This window comes from Monodon monoceros, unplaced genomic scaffold (genome assembly GCF_005190385.1).
Source record: "Monodon monoceros isolate NGI ecotype Baffin Bay Population unplaced genomic scaffold, NGI_Narwhal_1 Super_Scaffold_20, whole genome shotgun sequence".
NCBI lineage: Eukaryota > Metazoa > Chordata > Mammalia > Artiodactyla > Monodontidae > Monodon > Monodon monoceros.
The window spans coordinates 23432348-23456326 of record NW_021703777.1 but is presented as its reverse complement, the minus strand read 5'-3'; the positions used below and the strand labels follow the sequence as shown (position 1 = coordinate 23456326).

The window sequence follows — 23979 nt, the reverse complement described above, 5'->3', positions numbered from 1 at the left end:
TACGCATTTATTACTGTACAATTTATCACACACATTCAAATGCACAACTAATATTTATAGCTATTTGTAAAGGGATATTTTCTTTTTGAAAAAAGTTTTGATTTTTTTACACAATTCTGAAAGGTTACTTTCCATTTACGGTTATTACAAAATATTGGCTCTATTCCCCGTGTTGTACAATACATCCTTGAGCCTACCTTACACCCAAGATAAGCTCCCACTTATCTCGTAGTGGGAGGTAGTTTGTACCTCCCACTTCCCCACCCTATTTCCAGCCCCCTGGTAACCACTGGTAACCACTAGCTTGTTCTCTATGTCTTCAAGTCTGCTTCTGTAAAGGGATATTTCTGAGCATCAAAGTACCTTCTGCAGGATAAAGAAGATGTGGCACATATATATAATGGAATATTACTCAGCCATAAAAAGAAACGAAATTGAGTTATTTGTAGTGAGGTGGATGGACCTAGAGTCTGTCATACAGAGTGAGTAAGTCAGAAAGAGAAAGACAAATACTGTATGCTAACACATATATATGGAATCTAAAAAAAAAAAAAATGTCATGAAGAACCTAGGGGCAAGACGGGAATAAAGACACAGACCTACTAGAGCATGGACTTGAGGACACGGGGAGGAGGAAGGGTAAGCTGGGACGAAGTGAGAGAGTGGCATGGACATATATACACTACCAAACGTAAAACAGATAGCTAGTGGGAAGCAGCCGCGTAGCACAGGGAGATCAGCTCAGTGGTTTGTGACCACCTAGAGGGGTGGGATAGGGAGGGTGGGAGGGAGGCGCAAGAGGGAGGGGATATGGGGATATATGTATATGTATAACTGATTCACTTTGTTATAAAGCAGAAACTAACGCACCATTGTAAAGCAATTATGCTGCAATAAAGATGTTAAAAAAAAACCAACAACAAAGTACCTTCTGCAGAACAACGAAAAAAGTATTGCTAGTGATGTGGAGGATAAGTAGAAAGACACAGATATAAAAAGGAAGATTTAAGAATTACTATTTAAAAAAACTATATATATATATATATATATATACACACACACACATATATTCACACACGTACACATTCAACACAGGTTTGTAACTACAGACATTCTTTTCATTTCCACATATACATTTAAATGAATCTCCATTAAATAATCCCTACAAGAAACTACCGTATTTTCCATAGTAGTAGTTCTCAGAAATTTCTAGCCTCATGAACCTTTCACACTCTTAAAATTTATTGAGAACCCCAAGGAACTTTGGTTAATATGGGTGATATCTACTGATATTTACCACATTACCTATAATAGAAAAAAATTTAAAAAGACAAGTGTACACAAATACATACACTATTAGCTGTCACAACGATATCGTCCAATATTATGCCACCTCTGGAAAACTCCAGTGTACACTCATGAGAGAAGGAGAGTGGAAAAGCAAATGACATCTTAGTATATTCATGAAAATAGTTTTGACTTCACAGAACCCCAAAAAGGGAGGCTCCCCAGACCATCCTTTGGGAACCACTGTTCTAGGTACTCTCCATTATAATGCACAATCAAGCTGAGTATTTTAAACAAAGACTTACTCTCGAGCAAAACTCCTAGTGATGGGAGATCTTACTGGGGCTTGTAATTCTTCCCATTCTGGCAAAGGTTTTATTTCTAAAGGTGCTGGCTTGACTGAAACAAAAGAGAGAAAAAAAAAAAGAGACTTTAGCATACAGAAATTTGGAAAACAAAACAAGACCCTCTTTCTACATCTCTATTTATACATTATAGCCACTGTACACGTAGGACCAGCTTAGTTTCACACATGAAAAGAAGTACACTGATGTTACGTGATTTTCCCAAGGTCACACAGCTAAAAAATTAGTGGCAAAAGCTAAATCAGATAATGTTTCCTGATTGTTGACTGAAAGTCTCAATAAAACTCTATTATTACAACATGTTGCTTCTTAAGTAAATATTTTATGAATATAAACAATGAGAACAAGAAAGAGTAATGTGACCCAATTCCTTCATAGTTACTTGATTTATACTTTTCATTATTTCCTTATTTTATTTTTTTCACTAATTTTATCCTCAAACACGGACAGTTAATTTTCTATGTAAAAACAGTCCTCGTCATCAACATTGAAGCATCATTTATACAACTATACATATAAAATGATGTTTAGGAAGCAATAAACACAAAACTTCGCTAAAACCAAAAACCGACAAAAAGAATTAATAACCAAATCTTTTAAATTAATTCAGGCCCAGTCTGGAACCAAATAAAACAAAGCAATAATTATATCTTTATACTCAAACTCTGCTCTGAGAAAAGGCCACAATTTAACAACTGCCTCAAATTTTTAGCTTAATTTAACCAACAACATCCTTTAACAAATTAAGTAAAAATAAATGCTAATGTTCCTATTAGCTTTATTTATAAGTTGTCTTTGCTTATTTACCCCATTATTGCAGTGGACAATTAATTACTCTGCCAGTATATATTCCACAGAGCTCTTCGCCCTTAAAGTAAGACTCAGTTTTCAGAAATTCATGACATGAGCAAAAGAACTTCAACAATATTATTTGTTAATATTCATTATATTTTAGGATACTATTTAAATATATTAGGTAAATATTTTAGTTACACGTCATCCTGCCACTCTAAAGTCTTCATTTTTTCCAGGCATCCCTCCTCTAGTCTTTGTGCGTATATGTGTACATTGAATCAACCAAGTTATAATTACCTTCCAACTATAAAGTAGGTAGTCATTTTAAAGGATTATGTAGATTCTCTGGGGTTTATGCCGAAGTATTTTTGGCAACTCAAATACAAAAAAATTCAATGAGATTTTCTGAAGGCTACGTTGATTTAAGTTTGAGTTAAAATAATTTTGCTCACCTATACACTTAAAAAGGACATGTACAGAATGCTGTGCTCACTTGCAAGCATTTCTTTAACTCTGATGTTTTCACTTTTTTTAAAACACAGAGGCTAAGAGCTGCTTAGCTGTCAAATTCTAAGTAATGGCATAAAATAATGAATCCATGGAAATGATTATATATTGTCTCAGAACAGAATATATACATTATACATAAATACAGGAGACAACTGGAACTCACAAGCATCTCACAAGCTTAAAGAAAACACTCTATTGATGTCTAAAAGGTTAAAAGAATAATGCAAAAGGAAAAGACTGAATATCATATGTTATCAAATATTTAACATGCTGCTGTTAATGGCATAACAAATATACTCGCTGTGTATTATGGGAAGCATTCACTTTAGAAATTACGTGCTGGCAAGTTTTATTTACAACAAAATAGTATTTAAGGCTCTTCTCCTTTACTTTTAAAGGAAACAACATCACAGAATAAATAAATTCCCAACACCCCATCCAGCATGCGGTGCTAAAGTACATACCCTTTCTTCTTGTAGCAAAGTCACCTATGGTTTGTGAATCAGTTCGCTCTAAACCATGGGGTTTGGGTCTTAAAATTTTAGGACTTTGACCTAATTGGTAAAAAGAAGACTCTCTTAATATAATGTTATTTTTTTAATTGGAAAAAAATGGATTCTGTAAAAAAGCAACAGAGCCCTGAGCAGACATGTTACATCTCAAAAGCATAAACGAAAGTTCATTTGTGGAGACTATTTCAGTCTGGCTATGCATATCATTCATGCTCAATACCATGGGAACGCGGAAGCTGCATGCAACAATGTAATAAGCAAACTGTTATAAAAGATGGTAGGGTTTTAGTGGCATAACTTCTTGGTTAGTTGTTACCTTTATTTGGAGGAAGAGAGGAAAAACATGTGTCATGTTAGTTACTCTTCTAACATGCCTTAGAAAACTGGATCCAATAAAAAATTATAAAACCTCTCAGTCAGATCGCAAGTACATCTTTTCTTTGAAGTCTGGTGTCTCATACGAAAGTACCAAGGCCTACTTTCCTAACTTGATGGAGGTGTTTTAAAAACCTTAATCTGACTACTCCTTCACCACCTGAAAGCGCCCTTCTAGAGAAGTTCTATTGATACAATGTCTGCTAATCCAAAGTCAAAACCAAGACCAGCATTTCTTTTCCCTGAACACTCAGTGGTTGCCCCCGTGACACCATTTTGCAAGGATTAGATGTCTAGATTCTGGAACTGCTGACTGTCTAGCTTTAATTTGAGAATTGGAAAGTATAAATTCAGTTGCCATCTTTTTTTTTTTTTTCCGTTTAATCTCTGTTATATACTAGTACTGCTGAAAAGCCTTATGAAAAGTACAGGTTTAATACCCAGCAGCTGGCCTCATACTTTTTCCCACTGGAAGCCTGGATGCCAGAGTAGCAATATCATTTCAATCAGGAATTTAAACTACTTCATTCTCAATGGCACCAAATTCTCCTTTTTCTTGGCATGTACAAAACTGAGTTGACGTCTATTAGATAGAAAATAATATTAGAGTTCGCTGATTCAATGCTGATCTCTAGCACCTTATTGACCAAAATCTACAAGTTCTGGAAAATGTGATTTTCTAGCTTATAAAACATGAAAATTTCCTAACTCTCTCAAGTACTCTCAAGGGTACTCCTTGGCACTCTTCACAGAAAGATACCGTATTAAGTGAATTTTTTTATAGTGCATTTATAAAATTTCCATGTATTTTCTACTCCATGCAAAGCTTAAGCCTGAGTTTAGGACAAACGCCTCAAGGTGAAAATGTTGCCCTGAACTGAACCCAGTCGCTCAGGCATTTTGGTAGCTTCATTTCTTTGTTATTTTCACTGCCTGGCTCAATTTGACATTTATGTTCCAGACAGAAATGAAAGTGATACTCAAATGATGGCTCAGTATTACTTATGAGGAGAGAAAGGAAAAAAAGTCCAAGGTGTATGTACTTCTCCTCTGCTGCCTAGAGGCAAATACTGGAATGTTTCTCTAATTACTTAAGTGCCACAATAAAGGGTATGAGATAAGACTAAAGCAGAGGCAGCAAATGAACCAACTCCGGGGATACACTGATTCTCAAATTCTAAGAGTCAACAGTGTTAAATAACTCACTTGAGCCTCAGCTTTTAAATCCAAGACAGTTACAAGGAGGCTTTAGCTAGATTAGGTTTGAACAAAGAAAGCGACACGACGCATTTCTTTAGCAAAGAGCACCCCATTGTGCTTTAACCCTCAGGGGTTAAAACAATCTCACCCAGGGCTGTCAATCTCTGGATCATGTGATCTGCGCCCTCATTAGGAGCACAACTTGGTAAATCTTAACCTCTGGTTCAGATCTCCCCTAAGATCCTTACTGGCATACCTACAAAGTCACCCCACATGAAGGTTCTGTAGGCTTTCACACTGCATGTTCGAAATGGAATTTATCTTCTGGGACCCACCACACCTGCTTTGTTTCCTCTGTCTGCAGTTGCCATAGCAGATCTCTTAAGAGTTACTCTAGATTCCACATTCTCTCTGATTTCCCTTTATCAATTTTACTTTCTATTTATAATGGCAATCGTTTGTTTTCATTTATCCAAGAAAATTAAAGAATCTGTAAGTCTGAAGTCCTGGCTTCCTTTTTTTAATGTGCACTGCACTTACCTGGTTTGTTTTTCTGAAAGTGAACTCACACTGTATGGCTAAATGACCTCCACTTACACTCCAAGTGGCCTCCAAACTTGTAAAAATCACTCACTCTAGGTCCCCAAGTGGAGGCAGCTATTTCGAGTCAGGACAGGGACTTTTGTTATGCCTTCCTGTCTGATCATCTCTAAAGCGAGGCGTCAAGAACCCTAGGTTTGGAACGCCGGGCAAAGCACTCTTTAAAGAAGATGCTGAAAAGAAGTGTGATTTTATAACACTTTGCATTAAAAAATACCATTTTTCCCCTATGGTATCCTTAAATCTTAGAATGAGCTTTCTAGGGGCCGACCTGATTATGTTACCTGCCTACATAAAACCCTTTAATGGTGTTCTCAGAATAAAGCCCAAACTCATTAGCATGGATTATAAAACCCCCAGGAGCTGGCACCTGCCAGGCATTTGGCATTCGTTCCTGCATTCATACTTTCCTCCCTCCCACCCAAGACTCTGAGCCAGTCCCCTCTTTTTAAAGGATCTGGGTATGCTGTTTATTCTGATAGAAGATCCTCTATCATCATTTCATTGCCACTCACCCTCTGAGATTCTCCTCAAAGGAGACAGCCTGCAGGGCCAAGAGCTAACCTCAACCACAAGCCCCCTTCTGTGCTAATTATGATAATGTGTTTACTTTTCCACTTTCCCACTAAATGGGAGCTTCTTTAGAGAAGCCACCTGTCCTTCCTTGGGTTTCCAGACCCCAGACCTATCAGAGGGTACATCCTATAACTGGGAGGCCCTTCAATCTGTTTTGATGAACTGCGGTTCTCTTAAAGCTTAATCCGATGGTGGTGTTTAATCAGATCAATGTCATAACTTTGTGTTTGCCTTTGAAGGAAAAAAAAAGAAAAAAAGCAACTGAATGCTGTTTCAAAAGTTGATCATTCCAGATATGGTCAAGGCATCACACGAGGTCATGCTTCAAAGAAGCAGATGCAGTCCTTTTTGAAAAGTCCATACACGATTATTATTTTAATAGGTATTGCTTACATAAATTCAACTCAAAGTGGAAAATTTATTTTCTCTATCATTATAGGTCTAACTTAGCCTAAATGATTCACTTATCTGAAGTTTCACAGATGATGCTACTACTTCCAGTAGGCATCTCAGAAATCAAGAAAGAAGAAAAATAATTCACAACATTATTATCCTCTGCTAATTCCAAGGAGTAATCAAGGTAGCACACTGAAAAACTTTTACACTTGTTTGAATAGTCTCATTGTATAAAGGGGACTATAATAATGATAATTATATTGGAAGGCCAGGAATATTTGGGGAAAAAAACCCGCACGTAGAGGCTGTGCTGTAAAAATGCACTCTGTACTCATTTCCTTTAAACTGTAACCACCAACCCAAAAATCTGACTTGTCAAACTTTAATACTTGTTTATTAAAATCTAGCTATATTTACTGGTATCATTTATCCATCTTCCAAACATTTATTACAGTATAAAAGTAGTTTTTCAAAAGCATGTTAATTTTTTTTTTTTTTTGCGGTACGCGGGCCTCTCACTGTTGTGGCCTCTCCCGTTGCAGATCACAGGCTCCGGACGCGCAGGCTCAGCGGCCATGGCTCACGGGCCCAGCCGCTCCGCGGCATGTGGGATCTTCCCGGACCGGGGCATGAACCCGTGTCCCCTACATCGGCAGGCGGACTCTCAACCACTGCGCCACCAGGGAAGCCCAAAAGCATGTTAATTTTTAATCGCTTTCAAAAAACTTCTTTAGAAGCTCTCTTGAGCAAATATTTATAGCAAAGATACCAAAATGATCCATCTAGGGAAGCTCCTCGATTGGTCTTCTGGATCCTTCCTACAGCAAAGTGAAGATCCAGCAAGACCTGAAGATATTTTAACCAAATGAACATACGGAAACACCAGAAGTAACCTCACACTGCTTTTTTAAAACCAATACAATAACTAATGGTCAGATCTACTGCAGAAAGCCATGAATGGACAAGGCCAAACAAAACAAAATATAAAGACAGTACATCTGAGGCTTGAACAGCTGCTATATCACGTTAGAAAGAGAGTGAATGGGCCCAGTTAAATGCACAGATGAAATCTGGTAGATTTATGTAAGGACTTACTTTAAGAGAAATCACAATATCTTATAGAAATTTCCCAAACTTTACAAAGTTGCTTTTCCATTAAAATATAAAAGTTTCAGTTGAAGTAATCAAAACAGAATTTGTCCTGCATTTCCAATGACTCATCTGCTTTCCTAATATTTAACACTGTACATGTAAATTATGATTTTCTCCTCTGTTAATATACACAAGATACGGTTCAGGACAAATACTATTGTGACAGAAATAGTGTGGGTGAAAATACAGCTACCACAGTTGGGTGATTGGGTAAAGTGTCCATGAAAATACATTGAATGTAAGTGTTTAAAACATGCACGTATTTCTGCAGCTTCAATTACTCAGAAGTATTTGAAAAACTCATGCGTACTACTAACTACAGCAGCTGACATCTATAATTGGGGGTATAAACAAGACTAGAATGCCACTCATTTATTGTAGACCCTTCCCAAGAAGACGATCACAGAAACCAGTTATACTGGGTGTTGAGTTAGTTACACTGAGTTTTAGAACTAATCAAGCCATATTTTATAAAATAAGGTTTGCTTATTATGAGGTTTAGTTAATAAGAGATACTAGAATAATAGACAGACTCATGTATCTGATGTCACAAAATTTGAAATGAAAACAGACTCGTCGGATGCTATGCACCATGAGAAGAATTTCAGGACGAAATAAGACATCTGTTTTACGGTTTAAGTTTTTATGGATAAACTTTGCTCCAAGATCTGAATTTGGGTTTTTGACAAAGTTTGCCTTGCAATATTAGATACTTTCTCATGCCTTCTCTTGTATCATATTTATTTTAAAAAGTAGAGTAATAATAAGAAAAGCAACCCACCCCCCCTTTTTTTTTTTATAACTAAGGCTTTAAGTAACTTCTTTACTGTTTTGCTAAACCTATTATTCTCCTTGAATTTGCCAAAAACTATGTGGAAATTTTATTCTGGGTGCTTTTTCAGTTCATTTTGTATCTAAGCAATGATACCAAATCAGTAATCTGGCCCATGAGCTCAAGATTGTCTTTCAATAGCTCAGTTAATTTTTTAAAGACTAAACAGAATCTCCAAAAGTAACCAAGGAATCTACTTTGTTCTGTTCTACAGTAGGGTCACCATTGGTTGGTTTAGAGGACTAGGACAGTCTCTCATGTACTAGAATATATAGTACTTTCACTATATATTTACATAGGGAGGTTTAATTACACATATATGCAATATATATGATGTATAATACACATGCCATTTTATTATGCTGCCTACGTAAAATAACATATACTACAATATGGGGGTACGTGAACTCTGTCAGACCTAGATGATACTAAAAGCATTTCATTACGATCCTAAAACTTTCCAACATGTAAATAGGGACCTTTTCTGATTCTGCATTGCGCTTACCACGTGAAACCATTAACTGTGAAATATACTGGGAATTTTCAAATTGTGTTAAGCAGATCCTGAGGGGAGGAAGGAGAGGCAGGGGAGCAAACCCGCAAGGACTCAGAGCTCCATGCATCACCCACAGCACACCATGACCATATTTATGTGGGGACCTCAAGATATAAAACGGTTACATTTGGTGTCAAAAACTAGCGATCTGCTGCCAACATGTGCTAATTACAGGAAAAGAAGGAGAGAACCAGTTTAGCATTAAAACGAGGGTTTCGATGTTTCACGGACTTCCTGGCACTTGTATCTTAATCCTTCCACCCTCTGTGGGCTCAATTATAAATCTATACATGTCCAAACATACTTTTGTGTGTTGTATGCAAAGAAGAAAATGACGAGGGATGTCTAAATAGATTTAAAAACAAATGAGGACCAAGAGAAACAAAAGGAAAAGTTATCACCTAAAAAGCCTGGGATGCTCACACTGTTTCTAAAATAGCCAGCCCTGATCATGGCTCTGCTGCTGGGGCCTCTGGGGTGACCGGGGGTGCAACCATCCTTCCAGCTGTCCGAGCAAAGGTGAGCCCTTGACCCAACAGCAGCCAGCATGTAGGCCCGCCTGCAATCTACAATCTATCTTGTGGCCTGATGTGGACAAACGAGACCAATCAAACTTTCGCTGAGCGATCTGGAGTGAGTCAATAATGAACAAGGCAATTAGCAGCAGGTGTGGAAGCTGCGAGGGCCCATAAAAAGGAGGCACGGGGCGGAATCGAGGCCACGCAGGGGCATCAGAGGCCAAAGCTCTCTGAGAGCAGAAAGCCGGAAAGTAGAGGATGCAGCGTAAAAGAAAACAGGAAAGAAGGAAAGAATGTGAGGGAGAGCAAAGCAGGATCAAAGAGTGTCCAGAGGACAGAAATGCAGGGAGAGCAGGACAAAGTGACAGCCTCCTAGGAGTGTCTCAGTTGCCGCTAACGTTCTCTTTTCATTTACTTTCTTAAAAGCAAAACAAAACAAAACTCATTTTCTTAAGATACTCTGAGTCTCAGTCTCTGTCCCCCACACTGGGAACTTAATTAGAATGACTATTAATGATCCAAGCCCAGGTTAATGAGAAATTGACACAAACATTACATGCTTTTTAAAAACAGCTACATAGAGCATACCAGACTCTTCAAATGTGCTGAATTCCCCAGAAATTGTGCCACGCATCTCACAGCCAATACACTAACTTACTCGGTTGTCGAGATTCAATTACACTTGCAGCCTGCGGCAACACAGCTGGCTGTCTGGGGTTTAACCACTTGAACCCAAATTTCAAAAACTTGGGTACATATTACCAGTTTGGCTGAAAAGTTTCTTTTACACTGAGTTCTTAACCAACCATGCCACCTTAGAATTTAATGTTACTTATGAAGGCCAGTATGAAAGAATAGACTAGAAGCATTTGTTTACACCCCAGCAAAGGCAGAATCATTTTTAAAAAGTTGTTATATGCACAGAATGCAAAGAGTATACAAGCAACCTTACTGTTCTTAAAGAGTCATGGCAAGTGCACTAATAATCTCAAGTCTGATTTGATATTAAATACTCTGGAGGAGAGGTTACAAAAGACCAGCCAAAGACCATATCTAGCTTGTAGAAGTCTGTGGTACAGTCTGCAAGGTTTTGTTTTTTTTTAAATAAACTAGCTGGTAGAACTTAAAAATCAAAAGAAAATACATATAACCCCCCACATTTTTGACTTCTTTTGATAATCAGAAGATTTTCCTCTAGGGGGCCCATGTTAGTGTCACAAGTCCACAAAGGATTGTAGCCAGGCAGTAGGTTAGTGACTCCATTTGGCTGGGCCAAGGGCATTCCAGTTTCTCCTAATTATCTCCTGTTGCTTGCCAATCCTTGTGAATATTTTAGTTTGTAACCTCTGCTCCAGAGATGGGAGTCTTAAAAAATCTCACCTGGGCATCAACATATGACATAATAATTATTAATCTATAAACAGCACTACTACTTTACTTAAACAAGCTGGTAACTTAGGTACTATGAAATACTTCTGAATTTCTAGTCCCGATTCTGTTTTGGATTTAATGACAGTTAAATGCAGATCTCCACTGGCAACCCCCGGCCCTCTTACCATGCCACGCTCTCCTTACCTTTTCTGTCTGGCTTGAGGTTCCGATCCACGGGGGGTGGTTCACAGTCTGCAACAGGAACTGGCCTTCTAGGAGGGGTCTTCGGGCTGGACCTGAAGCCCATATGAGCGGGAGGAGGCACTTGCATTCCAAATGAAGAAAAATCAAATGTCCCCGGAGTCATTGGCACATAATTTGCTTCCTGAATTGGTTCCGTGAAACTGCTGGAATGTTGTCGTGGAGGAGAGTTGGGATTCATGGGGACATAATTTTCATCCAGTTCTTCGCTTGATACACTCCCCACTGTCAATACGTTTTTGATTTTCTAAAACACACATACATTTCTTTTAATAAAGAAGAACTACTGTCAAACAGGAAAACACAGTTGTAAGTTATGCCTATTCACGTGGATCTGAAGGGACTTTTATTTCAGGATCTCATTTAGTCTCACGGTCCTAAGTGTGAAGGTTTTGACAATGAAATACACTTGATGATGCCAAGGTCAATTATACTTACAAAGTGGTTGTGGAAGCCTTCGAGTGAACTAGATCTATCAGTTGGAAATGTTCGTGGAATATCATAGCAGTCTTGAGAACTAGCATCTAAAACAGAGAACAAACTATCAATATTTCTCCCCATCTTTGCCAGTTCCCAGGGTAACCAGGAATGACCTTCTCTCTCTCTCTCTTTTCATATATGCATGCATGCACACACACAGATCTTAAAAAGGATGCTCACAGAATAACATCTTGAATTGAAACATTAAACCACTAGAAAATGCAGACATTTATTCATATGCTAACCAGTACCACTTTTTTTTTTTTTTTTTTTTTGCGGTACACAGGCCTCTCACTGTTGTGGCCTCTCCCACTGCGGAGCACAGGCTCCAGACGCGCAGGCTCAGCGGCCATGACTCACGGGCCCAGCCGCTCCGTGGCATGTGGGATCCTCCCGGACCAGGGCATGAACCCGTGTCCCCTGCATCGGCAGGCGGACTCTCAACCACTGCGCCACCAGGGAAGCCCCAGTACCAGTATTTGATTATGACAGTGAGATGGGTTATTTAAAGATGGAGAAAAGAAATACTTCTGTTTTCTTATCTTTTGCACCCTTGGGTATAACATATCTCACTAACTTATAACCACCTCAAGATACATTACATCCATTTCGAGAAAGAAGTTAGAAATTGGTGTTGAATGGCTAAATAAGTATTGACATAAGTACCATCCACAAGGCATCAAATCTTTAACTTCTTTAGAACAGCTGGATAACTCTACCACAAAATCCAGAAGTGTCAGATGTAGTTTTTAGGGTGGGTGCCTTTTAAACTTGGGCTTTTTATTTTCAGGACTTTAGGACCCTCAGAGGCTAACCCAGACTCAATTTTTCTCCTCTCAAAGTCTATAACTTTTGGCAGGCTCTAGGAAGATGGTACAGGAGTCAGTGAAGTGGTTAAGGGGTAAGGGGAGAGAAGATTCAGAGCTTTAAAAATAAATAAAATCAAACAAACAAAAAGCAGAATGACCTGATTGCAACTGAATATCACCTGGTAGACATAACGTAAAAACCGTTGATCTGGGAAGGAAGGAAACAGAGCCCAACAGATGTGACACAGAAGCGGCCATAATAGGACACAAATACGGGAAAGGGTATGACTGGGAAAGGCTTTGCGGCTGGTCCATTTCCTGTGCCTCTTCCCCATCGGGTCTGCTCACCCAGGATGTAGAGGAAGTGAGAGAGAGTGGTGCACACTCCCTGAGGCAGGGAAGTATTACTAAGGCCATACTTCTTAGGGATGAAAATCTCCTCGTCTTTCTCCCTTCCACCACAACATGTACACAGGCACACGCTGCCTGCACAAACACACTTCCTGGGATCTACTGAGGCTCTGACAGCTTCGCTACCCGAGTGGGTAACTGCAGCGCTGAAGGAAAAAGGGACTGCCATTTAATGTCACACTAAGCGTCCAAGAACAAATACTCAGAAAAAGAGATTTTCTATCATTAACCTCTAAGCCAGGAAAAGCCAACTGGAGCTGACCTTTTCGCAATTTGTTCAAATCCACAGTGGAAATGGTATTACTACGGGATGGTGGCACCCCTGCTGTCGGGATACAGTAACTACTGTCAGTGTCAGAGGCTGTGCGTGTGATGCTACACGTGTCCACAGGAGATCGGTCATGAGCCGGATGCGGTTTCGGTGGCCGAGGTGGAGGAATATCTGGAATAGTGTCTAGCTTTGACGTCTGCCCCAAGGTTCCTTCTGGAAATGTTCGTGGAATCTGATAAGTATTACCAGGTGTTGGAGGAATGTCATAACTAATAGATACATGCCTCATTTGAGGCTCTACACTCGAGGTCCCGGATGGGGTATTAAAAACATAGAGCTCTCCGTCGGCTTCGGTACTTGAAGGAGACACCTTTGGTAAGACGTCATGGGAGTGACTTCTGGGCAGGTTATAAAGGCTGGAGTCTACGGAAATGGATGCAGCCCGAGGCGGTGGAGAGTCATACATCTGCTGCTGGAAAAAGCCATTCACTCCATGTTTGCTCTGGGAGGAAGCAGGATCTTTATGAGAAGGGACGTTATCATTGCAGTCTGTCTCCGAAGGGGTGGATTTTGCAGAATCAGCATGCGTTCTAAATAAAAATTGTTAATGAGAGAAAACACGGTGAAGACCGAAGACTACATTTTAATAAATGTATTTCTAGCTTAGCAATCAAACTCCATGGTTGTTTCATTCAAGTTTTTGGTGTGTGTGACCCATCTGATTGAAAGCACGAATGTTCCTGAGTTTTTATGATTATACACCAGATAACACGACCGCCACCACAAAACCAAAAGCATTCTCCCTAATCTTGTTCTGTACCTGTCCACGCCCCCCAACTCCACCTAGTAAGTCCACACGTAAAACCACAATCCCTGAAGCACTGTAATTAGAAAGGTACAAAACTTGGAGGAAGGTAAATGATTAAGGCACAAGACACCAGGAAAAGCACTTCCTCTGAAAAGCATGCAAAAACCTCGTGCCAACAGTTTATCAAGGTGATCCATTGCTCTTTAGCCCACCTGTGGCAACTCTGTTGTTCTGATAAATGAAAAGTCTAATGATTACCTGGTATTGAATAAATTCAATGTGATCTACAAGGAGGTGGCAACTTGATAGGTTTTGGGTATCTTCTTTTCTATTTATTTTCTTTAACAAATATTTAGCCAATACTACGAAAAGAATCAAAATACAAAGCAAGGAGTTAGCCAACTCCAAACAATAATTCACCTTGAGAAATCTCATTAGAGTGTATTTTATGCTTTGGGCACATTTTTGATCTCTGTGTTTTGTGGTATCACGAAATTTGGGAATAAGTCAAAATGAAGCTACCAATACCCGAACGCTGGTCCTCCCTTAATGCTAAACAAGATACCTTAACTACCTATGTGTGTTGTCCAAAGTCCTGTAGGAATTTAAACTCAATATTTAAAACAAATAACTTGTGATAGTTTTTTTTTTAAGGGCACATCGCTCTGATTTCTTGGTAACATCTGGCGCTGTGTATTGCATTTATTCACTGAAACTCTCCCCCGCGGGTATCAGAAGCCCTTTATTGCAATATCCTGACTTTCCTTCTTCCTCACTGATTATGCCCTTGTTTCACTGAGTGCCTCTTTCTTCCTGTCTCTCCAACCCGGAAATGGCCAACAGAAATCAGTCCTCTAAGTCTTTACAGCACACACCATTAAAAAATCCTCCTTTCCCGTAACTTCCCCTTCTACTGAATGCTGACAACTGCTATCTTCTCACCAAACTCCGACTCCTGTATTTACAAACGGTTCAAACGTATTACTACTTGGTTATCCCAGTGTTCCCTTGCTCATGTGTACCAAACTAAACTCAACTTACTTCTCAAATTGGTGGTCCTTTCTGACTTGCCATGAAAAATGTCTTTATCCCAGATTCTCTAAACTCAAAATCCAATCAACTTTGATTCATTCTCTTTGATCACCACCATCACTTGGGCACAAAGTCCTTCTTTCTAGCCAAGCGCCTATTCCCCCACTCTGTTCCCGCTGTCACCACCCCAAGTTCAGGTCCGTATCTCTGCTGAGATCTACAACACGGAACCCTCCCTCAGCAAACTTCTTTCCTCTAGTTTCTCCCTCTTCCAATCTATCGTACCATCCATAGGACCAGGACTGCTAGAAGATCAATATTTCCAAAACATGGTTTTCAGGTCACTCACCTATTCAGAGAAAATCCCTTTAAGGGTTCCTACAGGCTGGAGGAACTACAAAAAAGCCCACAAACAACTCCCCTTGGCACTGAGGCTACTCCTCCTATGAGGCATCTCACCCTCCCTCTCAAAAACACTTGCACTGACCTTTCTAGGAATTTCTAACACATATTCTAAAATTTGTACTTGATTTAATTCAAACGTGAAGTTAAGAAGAAGCTAGAAGTACAATGAGTACTAAGTTCCCTGTCTTTGACTACCTTAGAGTGTAGTGGAGAATACATAAAATTATCAAGCTATTTCCAATTCTGTGATACTGGGCTGGCCAAAAGGTTCGTTCCGTTTTTTCCATAAGATGGTTCTAGTAGCACTTAGTTGTCTTTAACTTCGTTTGAAACAGTTTTGTTAGACTGTATGTGACAGCTGTCATATCAGCGTGCATTTAAAAAAAAAGACATCAAAATTGGTGAACTTTTCTGTAGCCACTTTACTATTGAAAATGGAAGGAAAAAGCAACGTTTTCAGCATATTATGCTTTATTATTTCAAGAAAGGTAAAAATGCAACTGAAACGCAGTTTCAGTTGTAGTATATGGAGAGGTAGTCAGTGTAGTATATGGAGAGGTGCTATGACTGATCGAATGTGTTGAAAGTGGTTTGCGAAGTTTTGTGCTGGAGATTTCTCACTGGGCTATGCTCCACAGTCAGGTAGACCAGTTGAAGTTGAGAGCGATCAAATCGAGACATTAACTGAGAACAATCAACGTTATACCACGTGGGAGATAGCTGACGTACTCAAAATATCCAAATCAAGCGTTGAAAATCATTTGCACCAGCTTGGTTATGTTTTAATCGCTTTGAGGTCTGGATTCCACATAAATTAAGTGTAGAAAACCTTCTTGACCTATTTCCACATGCGATTCTCTACTTAAACGTAATGAATACGTTCCGTTTTTAAAACAAATTGTGACGGGTGATGAAAAGTGGATACTGTACAATAATGTGAAACGGTAGAGAGCGTGGGGCAAGCGAAATGAACCACCACCAAGCACACCAAAGGCCAGTATTCATGCAAAGAAGGTGATGTTGTGTATATGGTGGGATTGGAAGGAAGTCCTCTGTTATGAGCTCCTTCCGGAAAACCACACGATTAATTCCAACAAGTACTGCTCCCAATTAGACCAACTGAAAGCAGCACTTGATGAAAAGCGTCCAGAATTAGTCAACAGAAAACGCATAATCTTCCATCAGGATAACGCAAGACTGCATGTTTCTTTGATGACCAGGCAAAAACTGTTACAGCTTGGCTGGGAAGTTCTGACTCATCCGCCGTGTTCACCAGACATTGCACCTTCGGATTTCCATTTATTTCGGTGTTTACAAAATTCTCTTAAAGGAAAAAATTTCAATTCCCTGGAAGACTGTAAAAGGCACCTGGAATAGTTCTTTGCTCAAAAAGATAAAAAGTTTTGGGAAGATGGAATTATGAAGTTGCCTGAAAAATGGCAGAAGACAGTGGAACAAAAGGGTGAATATGTTGTTCAATAAAGCTCTTGGTGAAAATGAAAGATGTGTCTTTTATTTTTACTTAAAAAAACTGAAGGTACTTTTTGGCCAACCCAATAAAACAGAGACATAGAGGTACAACCAGGATTCTCTGAAAACCCAGAGAGGCATTTAATCCAGCCTGGGAGTTTAGTGGAATGCCTCCTTAGAGGAGCAGATGTCTGAGCTGAGTGTTGCAGGATGAACAGGAGTTTGCAAGGCAATGCTCACATCTTACCTTCATCTATAAGCACTTCATGCTTGCATGTTTTGATTCCTTCACAAGCTTTACCGTTAAACTCTGAAGGTGACTGAATCTAAGGGGGCTTTATCTTATGTACTTAGTTTGTACCTTCACAGCACCTAGCGAAACAGTGGGCCCTCAGCGAGTACTTCACAAATATTTGCTATTTAACTGTCACTTTTGCAAAATACAGATACAAAATATATCTGAGCAATGATTTTGAGCATAATTTCTACTACAGTAGGAAAGTTATGATACCAATGAGATCAATGAAAGACACTATATAAAAAGAAAGTGTACTGAAAACTGTCACTTAGCTGTTGGCTTTTGAAAAGCTGAGATGGAAAAATAATTGTGGAGCTCCCTAAAATAAAATCTTAGTTATTAGTAGCATACGCAACAATGTTGCGAGTGTATAATTTTAAATTCTCACAGCAAACAAGCAAAAATCAAGTTAGAATTTGATATTAACCAGTGTTGATTTATAATTTTTCCTTTTTTTTTTTTTTTAACTTTTACAGGTAAAATCCCATTACAACAAATATATAGAAACTCATCTTTGGAAGATTTGTGAGCTATTTCCACTATCTCAGGGAACGCTTCACAGAAACTAATCTGTGGATCTTAACAAATTCTATATAAAAATTTTTGAACAAGGGTTTTGTATGATCCTTTAGCCCAGTAACAGTCACTTTTGACATGAAAAAATCCTTTTTTTCATAAAAATAATGCTTGAATCTAATATCCCTGTTTAAAAAAAATCTTTTATATTTCAATGCAATTCACCTCCCTCCTTAATATTGCAAATTAAGATCATAAATATACCCAATATCACTAGTTGTCACATAGCTATTAACGGTATGACAGGCCTTGTGATCATCAAGTTCTGGCTCAGTTCTCACCGTTACCTCCAGTCTTCCAATGATTCAACATCAAATGAGAAGAATGATTAAATTAAAATATCTCATAGCTTGGAAGAAAAGAGGGGTATGGGAGCAGAGATCAAGATGACAGGGAAACCAAGGATTCGGGGAAGTTTTACGATATCTTTGGTCAAGTACTGAAATCCATATACTTCATTCTACTTAAATACCTGCAGTCAAGGCCTGTGGTGAGCGCTGCTTCACTGCTACGCGCGAAGATTTGAAAGTTTCAAAGTTTTTAGCCGTATATTTGATTTCATCAAATTTCACTAACATCTGGTTTGTGTATTCCATAGGATTTGCTATAGTGGGATTTTACCCGTATGATTAATTTCTCACACAGATCCAAAGCAACCACAACACACTCACTGCAATGGAATCGTTTTGCTTTCAAAATCTTCTAGCAGTAGGTATTCCTCTCCTTCTTCAGAAACAAAAGATGACCCTTGGCTGGTTTACAATCACATAAGAAATGGAGCAAGATCACCATTTATATATAAATCAGTGAAATCTGTTAAGCAAGTAACACTGTGAACCTGTAACAAGGACTAAGACACAGGAGACAGATTTCCAAAGGAGCCATGAAGGCGCAAGTGTTCTTTGCCAAAAATGATAGACAATGTGCTTCTCCAATAAAATCTCCTGAATATCGGAAATCATTCGTGGAGGAACATCAACCTGAATTATAAGCCTAAAAGATGAGCTTCTACAGATGGTTACTTTTAAGCCTTCAAATCAGGCTTTAAAAAGTTTAAAGGTAAGATGCCTAAGGGTATGCACGTACACGCACAGAGACACAGGTGATTTACCTGGTGGGTTCAGGCTTCTTGCTCTGACAGTTGATTAGCAAGAGGTAGTCTTGAGGATCCTCCTGGATGCCAAGGGTTTCCAGGTGTGGTGGAAGGCTAATTAGCTGATATGGAGGAGGTGGAGCGGCAGAGGAGGCATCCACCTGGGTGGATGGTGGTGCTGTATTTATCGCCAGTGGTAAATCAGCCGGTGCTTGTAAGGAGCTGCCAGGTGGCTTCACAGGATCTGCAACACCCAAGTGTGACCGTCACTGTCCATCCCATTTTTTTTAACATCTTCATTGGAGTATAATTGCTTTACAATGGTGTGTTAGTTTCTGCTGTATAACAAAGTGAATCAGCTAGACGTATACATGTATCCCCGTATCCCCATATCTCCTCCATCTTGCATCTCCCTCCCACCCTCCCTATCCCACAGATGGCTAGTGGGAAGCAGCCGCATAGCACAGGGAGATCAGCTCGGTGCTCTGTGACCAGCTACTCGAAAGTTTGGAGATAAATCGTTTAAACACACGGAAACAGGATAAACCAGGACAGTGTCAGTTAAAATACGTGCTACCTAAATGGCAACGCTGACACAGAAAATTACTGGTTCTCGTTAATAACGAGATCTGAAGGGTAGGGTTCTTTCTTCCAGAGGCTCTAAAAAAGCCATGGGTGGAAATTCCCTGGCGGTCCACTGGTTAGGACTTGGCGCTTTCACTGCCAGGGCCCAGGTCCGATCCCTGGTGGGGGAACTAAGATCCCGCAAGCCTCAGGGTACGCAAAAAAAAAAAAAAAAAAAAAGGCTTGGTTAACGTTGCCTTGAACACTCTTTGGTTTTGAGGTTATTGGGAATGGAGATGTTAGCCCAAGCAGCAGCAGACTTTTTTTTCATGATAATAAAGCACTTTCTAAGCCAAGCCAACCTTCCAAGGAGACCCATTTTATTATGTGGTATCTACAGGCCCATGGTGCTGTGTGTACCAGGGCGAGCTCTTTACCCCATGTTTATCTTGCTGTTCATTCTTTTCTTTCTACTTCTTAGCCACCGACTAGGGAGAAATATGTCTAACTCCAGGATTCACATTTAAGGAAAGAGCTTTTCTTTAAGGCATCACCTCTTCCCTCCGCTCATAGCCTCATTTGCCGTTATCGGATTTCTGTAGTATTTTAATGCAAAAGGGGTCAGCAGGTAAAGAAGTAATTTATTAAGCACTTAACTACATTCTGAGAAGACATATGAACATAGCTAAATTGTGTAGAATGGAGTAATCTGAAAACAAGTTGAAAGCCTAGAAATAAAATCTCACACAACCAAGGTAATTTTTGAGGGCCCAAAAGAAAAATTCTGTTAGTCTAGTTAGGAATACGGGGCTATAGATCCAGAAAAAAAGGCAAATGCTCATATTCGAATAAACAAATCTGTTTATTGTCTGTTTATATTAGAACAGAAAAGGCTGGGTTGAAACTGAGATTTTTCACAACAAAACAGTACCTAACAATGCTAAAAAGTGGTAAGAAGACTTAGTATGTTCTACAGAATAGAATAACAGGCAGGTCATTTGGTCTGTCAATTCCCCAGGGAAGAGCGAAAGGTCTGCTCTCTCTTCTCTAGATTCTACAGAGTAAGTCCATGTGCTTTTGATGAGATCTTTATGTATTCAACATTAACATCCACATATGCACTACAGCCAAGCTTATGTAGCTTATTTCAAAACTCTTCTTCCTAGGCAGAGAAGCTCATATCCTAATGGTAAAGCTTGAATGATAACACGTGAGTATGGCTATCTTTAATTAGTTTATCTTTAACTGTGGGTTCCCAAAGCAAACCAAAAGGATCAGAACTCCTGGGGCAGATGCTCAAAAACACTCCATTCACCCAACAGAAACTCACTTATTAGCACTTTCTCTATACCAGGTTGGAAGAGGTGAAAGCAATCCCCAATCTGCAAGATCCCTTCACCTGCGCGTGCAGTTTGGAATTTGCTCTTCCAGAAATCTCTGTGAGCCCTGCTAGATGCTAACCGAGTATGAAAATTTATTTCTGTTGGAGACTTTGGCCTGGGTTAAGGAGAACTTGAGCTAATTTCTAATGTTCTATCTTTGCTATGCTGCACGCAATGTTAAGTCTTCACACAAGCTCATCTAACAAAAGCTAACACTTTATGACAGAAATTAATTCATTCTTTCTTATTTATGAAAGGCCAGAACAGACGATGGTGAGAAAAGGATAAATTAATTTTTCGACATTTATACAAGATAATGGCGTAATTTCGCAGGAACTCATAAGTACCTCATCATGTCTAATTGATGCTGGTTATAAATAGTGTTTATAACATACCCTATGAAATGTTTTACTGTTTTGATTTTGAAACAAATATAAACAGATTTATTTAAGGGGATTTGAAATGCCCTAGATTAATCAGTGACTCAGAGTAAATCCTTGTGGAGTGTTAAACTTCAGAGAACTATGAAAAATATTTACCCTTTAAAGACCTTAAGGAAAATATATACAACATTGAGGAGAAAAAAAAGCAGAGGAATCAGAAAGTAGTTGCTGTATTCTATGTAGCCTACAGGGTGTATTCACAAGTATATTTTATTTATTTCTTTCTTCTACCACAGAGATATGGTAAAATTGTATAATCCAGTTAAATGTTTACTTCTGACCAAACAAAATCAAACTAAACACTGGAAAAACTTTACCGCATAAAATAGTATGAATTCTAGTTTTCCACTGTAACTCCTAAAATAACTTTTCCAGGCAGTTGTTTTGTTTTGTTTTTTTCAAGTCGTTGTTTTTATAGATACACTTTTAATATTTTTTCTAAACTGGATGGCTATATACTAAACAAACTGAGTGATTCATCTTAAGTGGGAAAAAAGTCACCCAGCCAAGCAATCACTTTTGTTTGGCCTTGTTTTATTAACACAATGGGACTACCTCATTTTTAACCTTCCATTTCTGCCACCTGTGAATGATGAAAGTGTTTTACTCTTTTATAGCTGCAAGAGCCTCTCCATTTTCTGACAAAAGGACTGGGATTCAAAGGTTCCTTTTTAAGCAAAAAAATCTTGTTCACAATGTGGGAAGACTTATGTATACTTCTCGGAGGCAAGAAGTAGAGAGAAACCTCCATTATGTTCACTAGCAAGCTCATGGAAGAAAAGACCTTCAAATAGCCGTGAACAGCAAGCCCAACTGTTCCAAACCACATGGCACACAAAGGACTTTAAAAGGTAAGGGGACACTGCTTTCCCACCTCGGGCTCAGATAATGCACCATCTTCAAAGTTTGAGTGTTTGGGATGATTTTACTCATGGTAATTTGACTATATCCTAAACTCTGTGTATTTTAATGCCAGCATGGCATGGTATCTAAATATTCTTTAACATAAAACTTCTAGCCAAAGTTAACCAACTGGTCTGAAAGAAGAGACTTCTCTTCAACCTTAGAAAGACATGGGATTAGCCCCCATTCTACCCTACAAGTAGTTGAGCAGACCATGTTTATTGCTTTCTGCCTCACTTGGGTTTCTGACTGACTGTTCTTTCTAAGTAATGGTGGTATCAAGTTTCTGAGAACCAAACATCAGCATAGGGTGTGCTTCTGTGTGTAAAATTATTTCCTCTCTTAATTCAGAAGGCATGAAGAGGATAATTGGCATCCACTAAAGACCTCATATGATGCTGTAGCAAACTCTTAATTTAATTTTACTTAGAAAGCTAATAAGTATTGCAAAGGAAAGCCTTAACGGGTTTTCAGTGAAGAGGAATAGATTGTTCTGTGAGGGGAGCCACAAATAACAGATTGGTTCACACGATCCCTACCTTAATGCACAGTTTTATCCCATTTGGAAGCATAACGCTCTGGAGTTAGTGTCCCTCATACAAGCTGGAGTGCCCAGCCAATGCCTTGAAATATTCAAAATAATATTTTTTAAATCAAATGGTACACGTGCTTAAGCTCAGGGAAGCAATCTTACTCTTTATTATGGGTAAGGTAGACTATTTCAAAGTTGATGTGATAAGATCCTCTGATTTTGTAACTACTGACATACCCTGCCTGAGCACGTGGTAATAAAACTGTGGTATTGCTCACTTCCTGTCAGGAGACCAGATGAGATCCTTTCCTCCCAAGATGGGCTACATTTGTTGACAGAACATTTGCTTGTTGCTATTGCAAAAGTTTTCCCTTTATGTTCACAATTAAAGGTAAATAGGTCATGGTTGCTCTATATCTACTGACTCTTGATTTACCAGGTCTGTTGTAGATTTTTTTTTTTCTGTAAAGAGAAGCATTTCAAATAGATTTATGTGATTTATATACAATTAACCTAGAAAATAAAGAGTCCACAAAGAGTAGGCATTACTATTAATGCTAAAATGGCCATCTTCTACTTCCCCAGTGGTCCAGTGGCTAAAACTCCCCCTTCGGGACTTCCCTGCTGGCGCAGTGGTTAAGAATCCACCTGCCGATGCAGGGGACACGGGTTCAATCCCTGGTCTGGGAAGATCTCACAGGCCGCGGAGCAACTAAGCCCGTGTGCCACAACTACTGAGCCTGCGCTCTAGAGCCCACGAGCCACAACTACTGAAGCTCGAGCACTCTAGGGCCCACGTGCCTCAACTACTGAGCCTGCGTGCTGCAACTACTAAAGCCTGTGCGCCTAATGCCCATGCTCTGCACACCACAAGGAAGAGTAGCTGCCACTCGCCACAGCTAGAGAAAGCCAGCACGTAGCAACAAAGACCCAACACAGCCAAAAAAAAAAAAGAAGTTAAAAAAGACGTGGCCTTCCAACGCAGGGGGTGCCAGTTTGATTCCTGGTCAGGGAACTGATAAGATCCCACATGCTGTGCAGTGTGGCCAAAAAATAAAAAATAAAGTAAAAAGAGCAATTAAAAAAAAATGGCCGTCTTCTCACTTCTGAACATACCCTTATTTATGGAAGAACATTTTATAAGGGCAAATCTATCAAATGGATACAAACAAGAAAGGGCGGTAGTCACAATTTTC

At 39.2% G+C, this 23979-nt stretch overlaps 1 protein-coding gene across 4 annotated transcripts in view; it reads right to left on the bottom strand.

Annotated features, from left to right (window-relative positions):
- GAB1 (GRB2 associated binding protein 1) overlaps nt 1-23979 on the bottom strand; it is a 127341-nt gene that overhangs the window by 12459 nt on the left and 90903 nt on the right. For 2 of the 4 annotated variants that reach the window (XM_029235149.1, XM_029235146.1), the window contains exons 3-8: nt 18978-19203; nt 18538-18618; nt 13269-13867; nt 11745-11830; nt 11250-11553; nt 1593-1686 (exon numbers count right to left, since the gene is read on the bottom strand). In XM_029235149.1, the coding sequence (XP_029090982.1) occupies nt 1593-1686; nt 11250-11553; nt 11745-11830; nt 13269-13867; nt 18538-18618; nt 18978-19203 (1390 nt within the window). Of the gene's footprint in view, nt 1-1592; nt 1687-3421; nt 3512-11249; nt 11554-11744; nt 11831-13268; nt 13868-18537; nt 18619-18977; nt 19204-23979 lie in introns of all 4 variants that reach the window. The other 2 variants (XM_029235150.1, XM_029235148.1) reach the window with 2 other exon arrangements.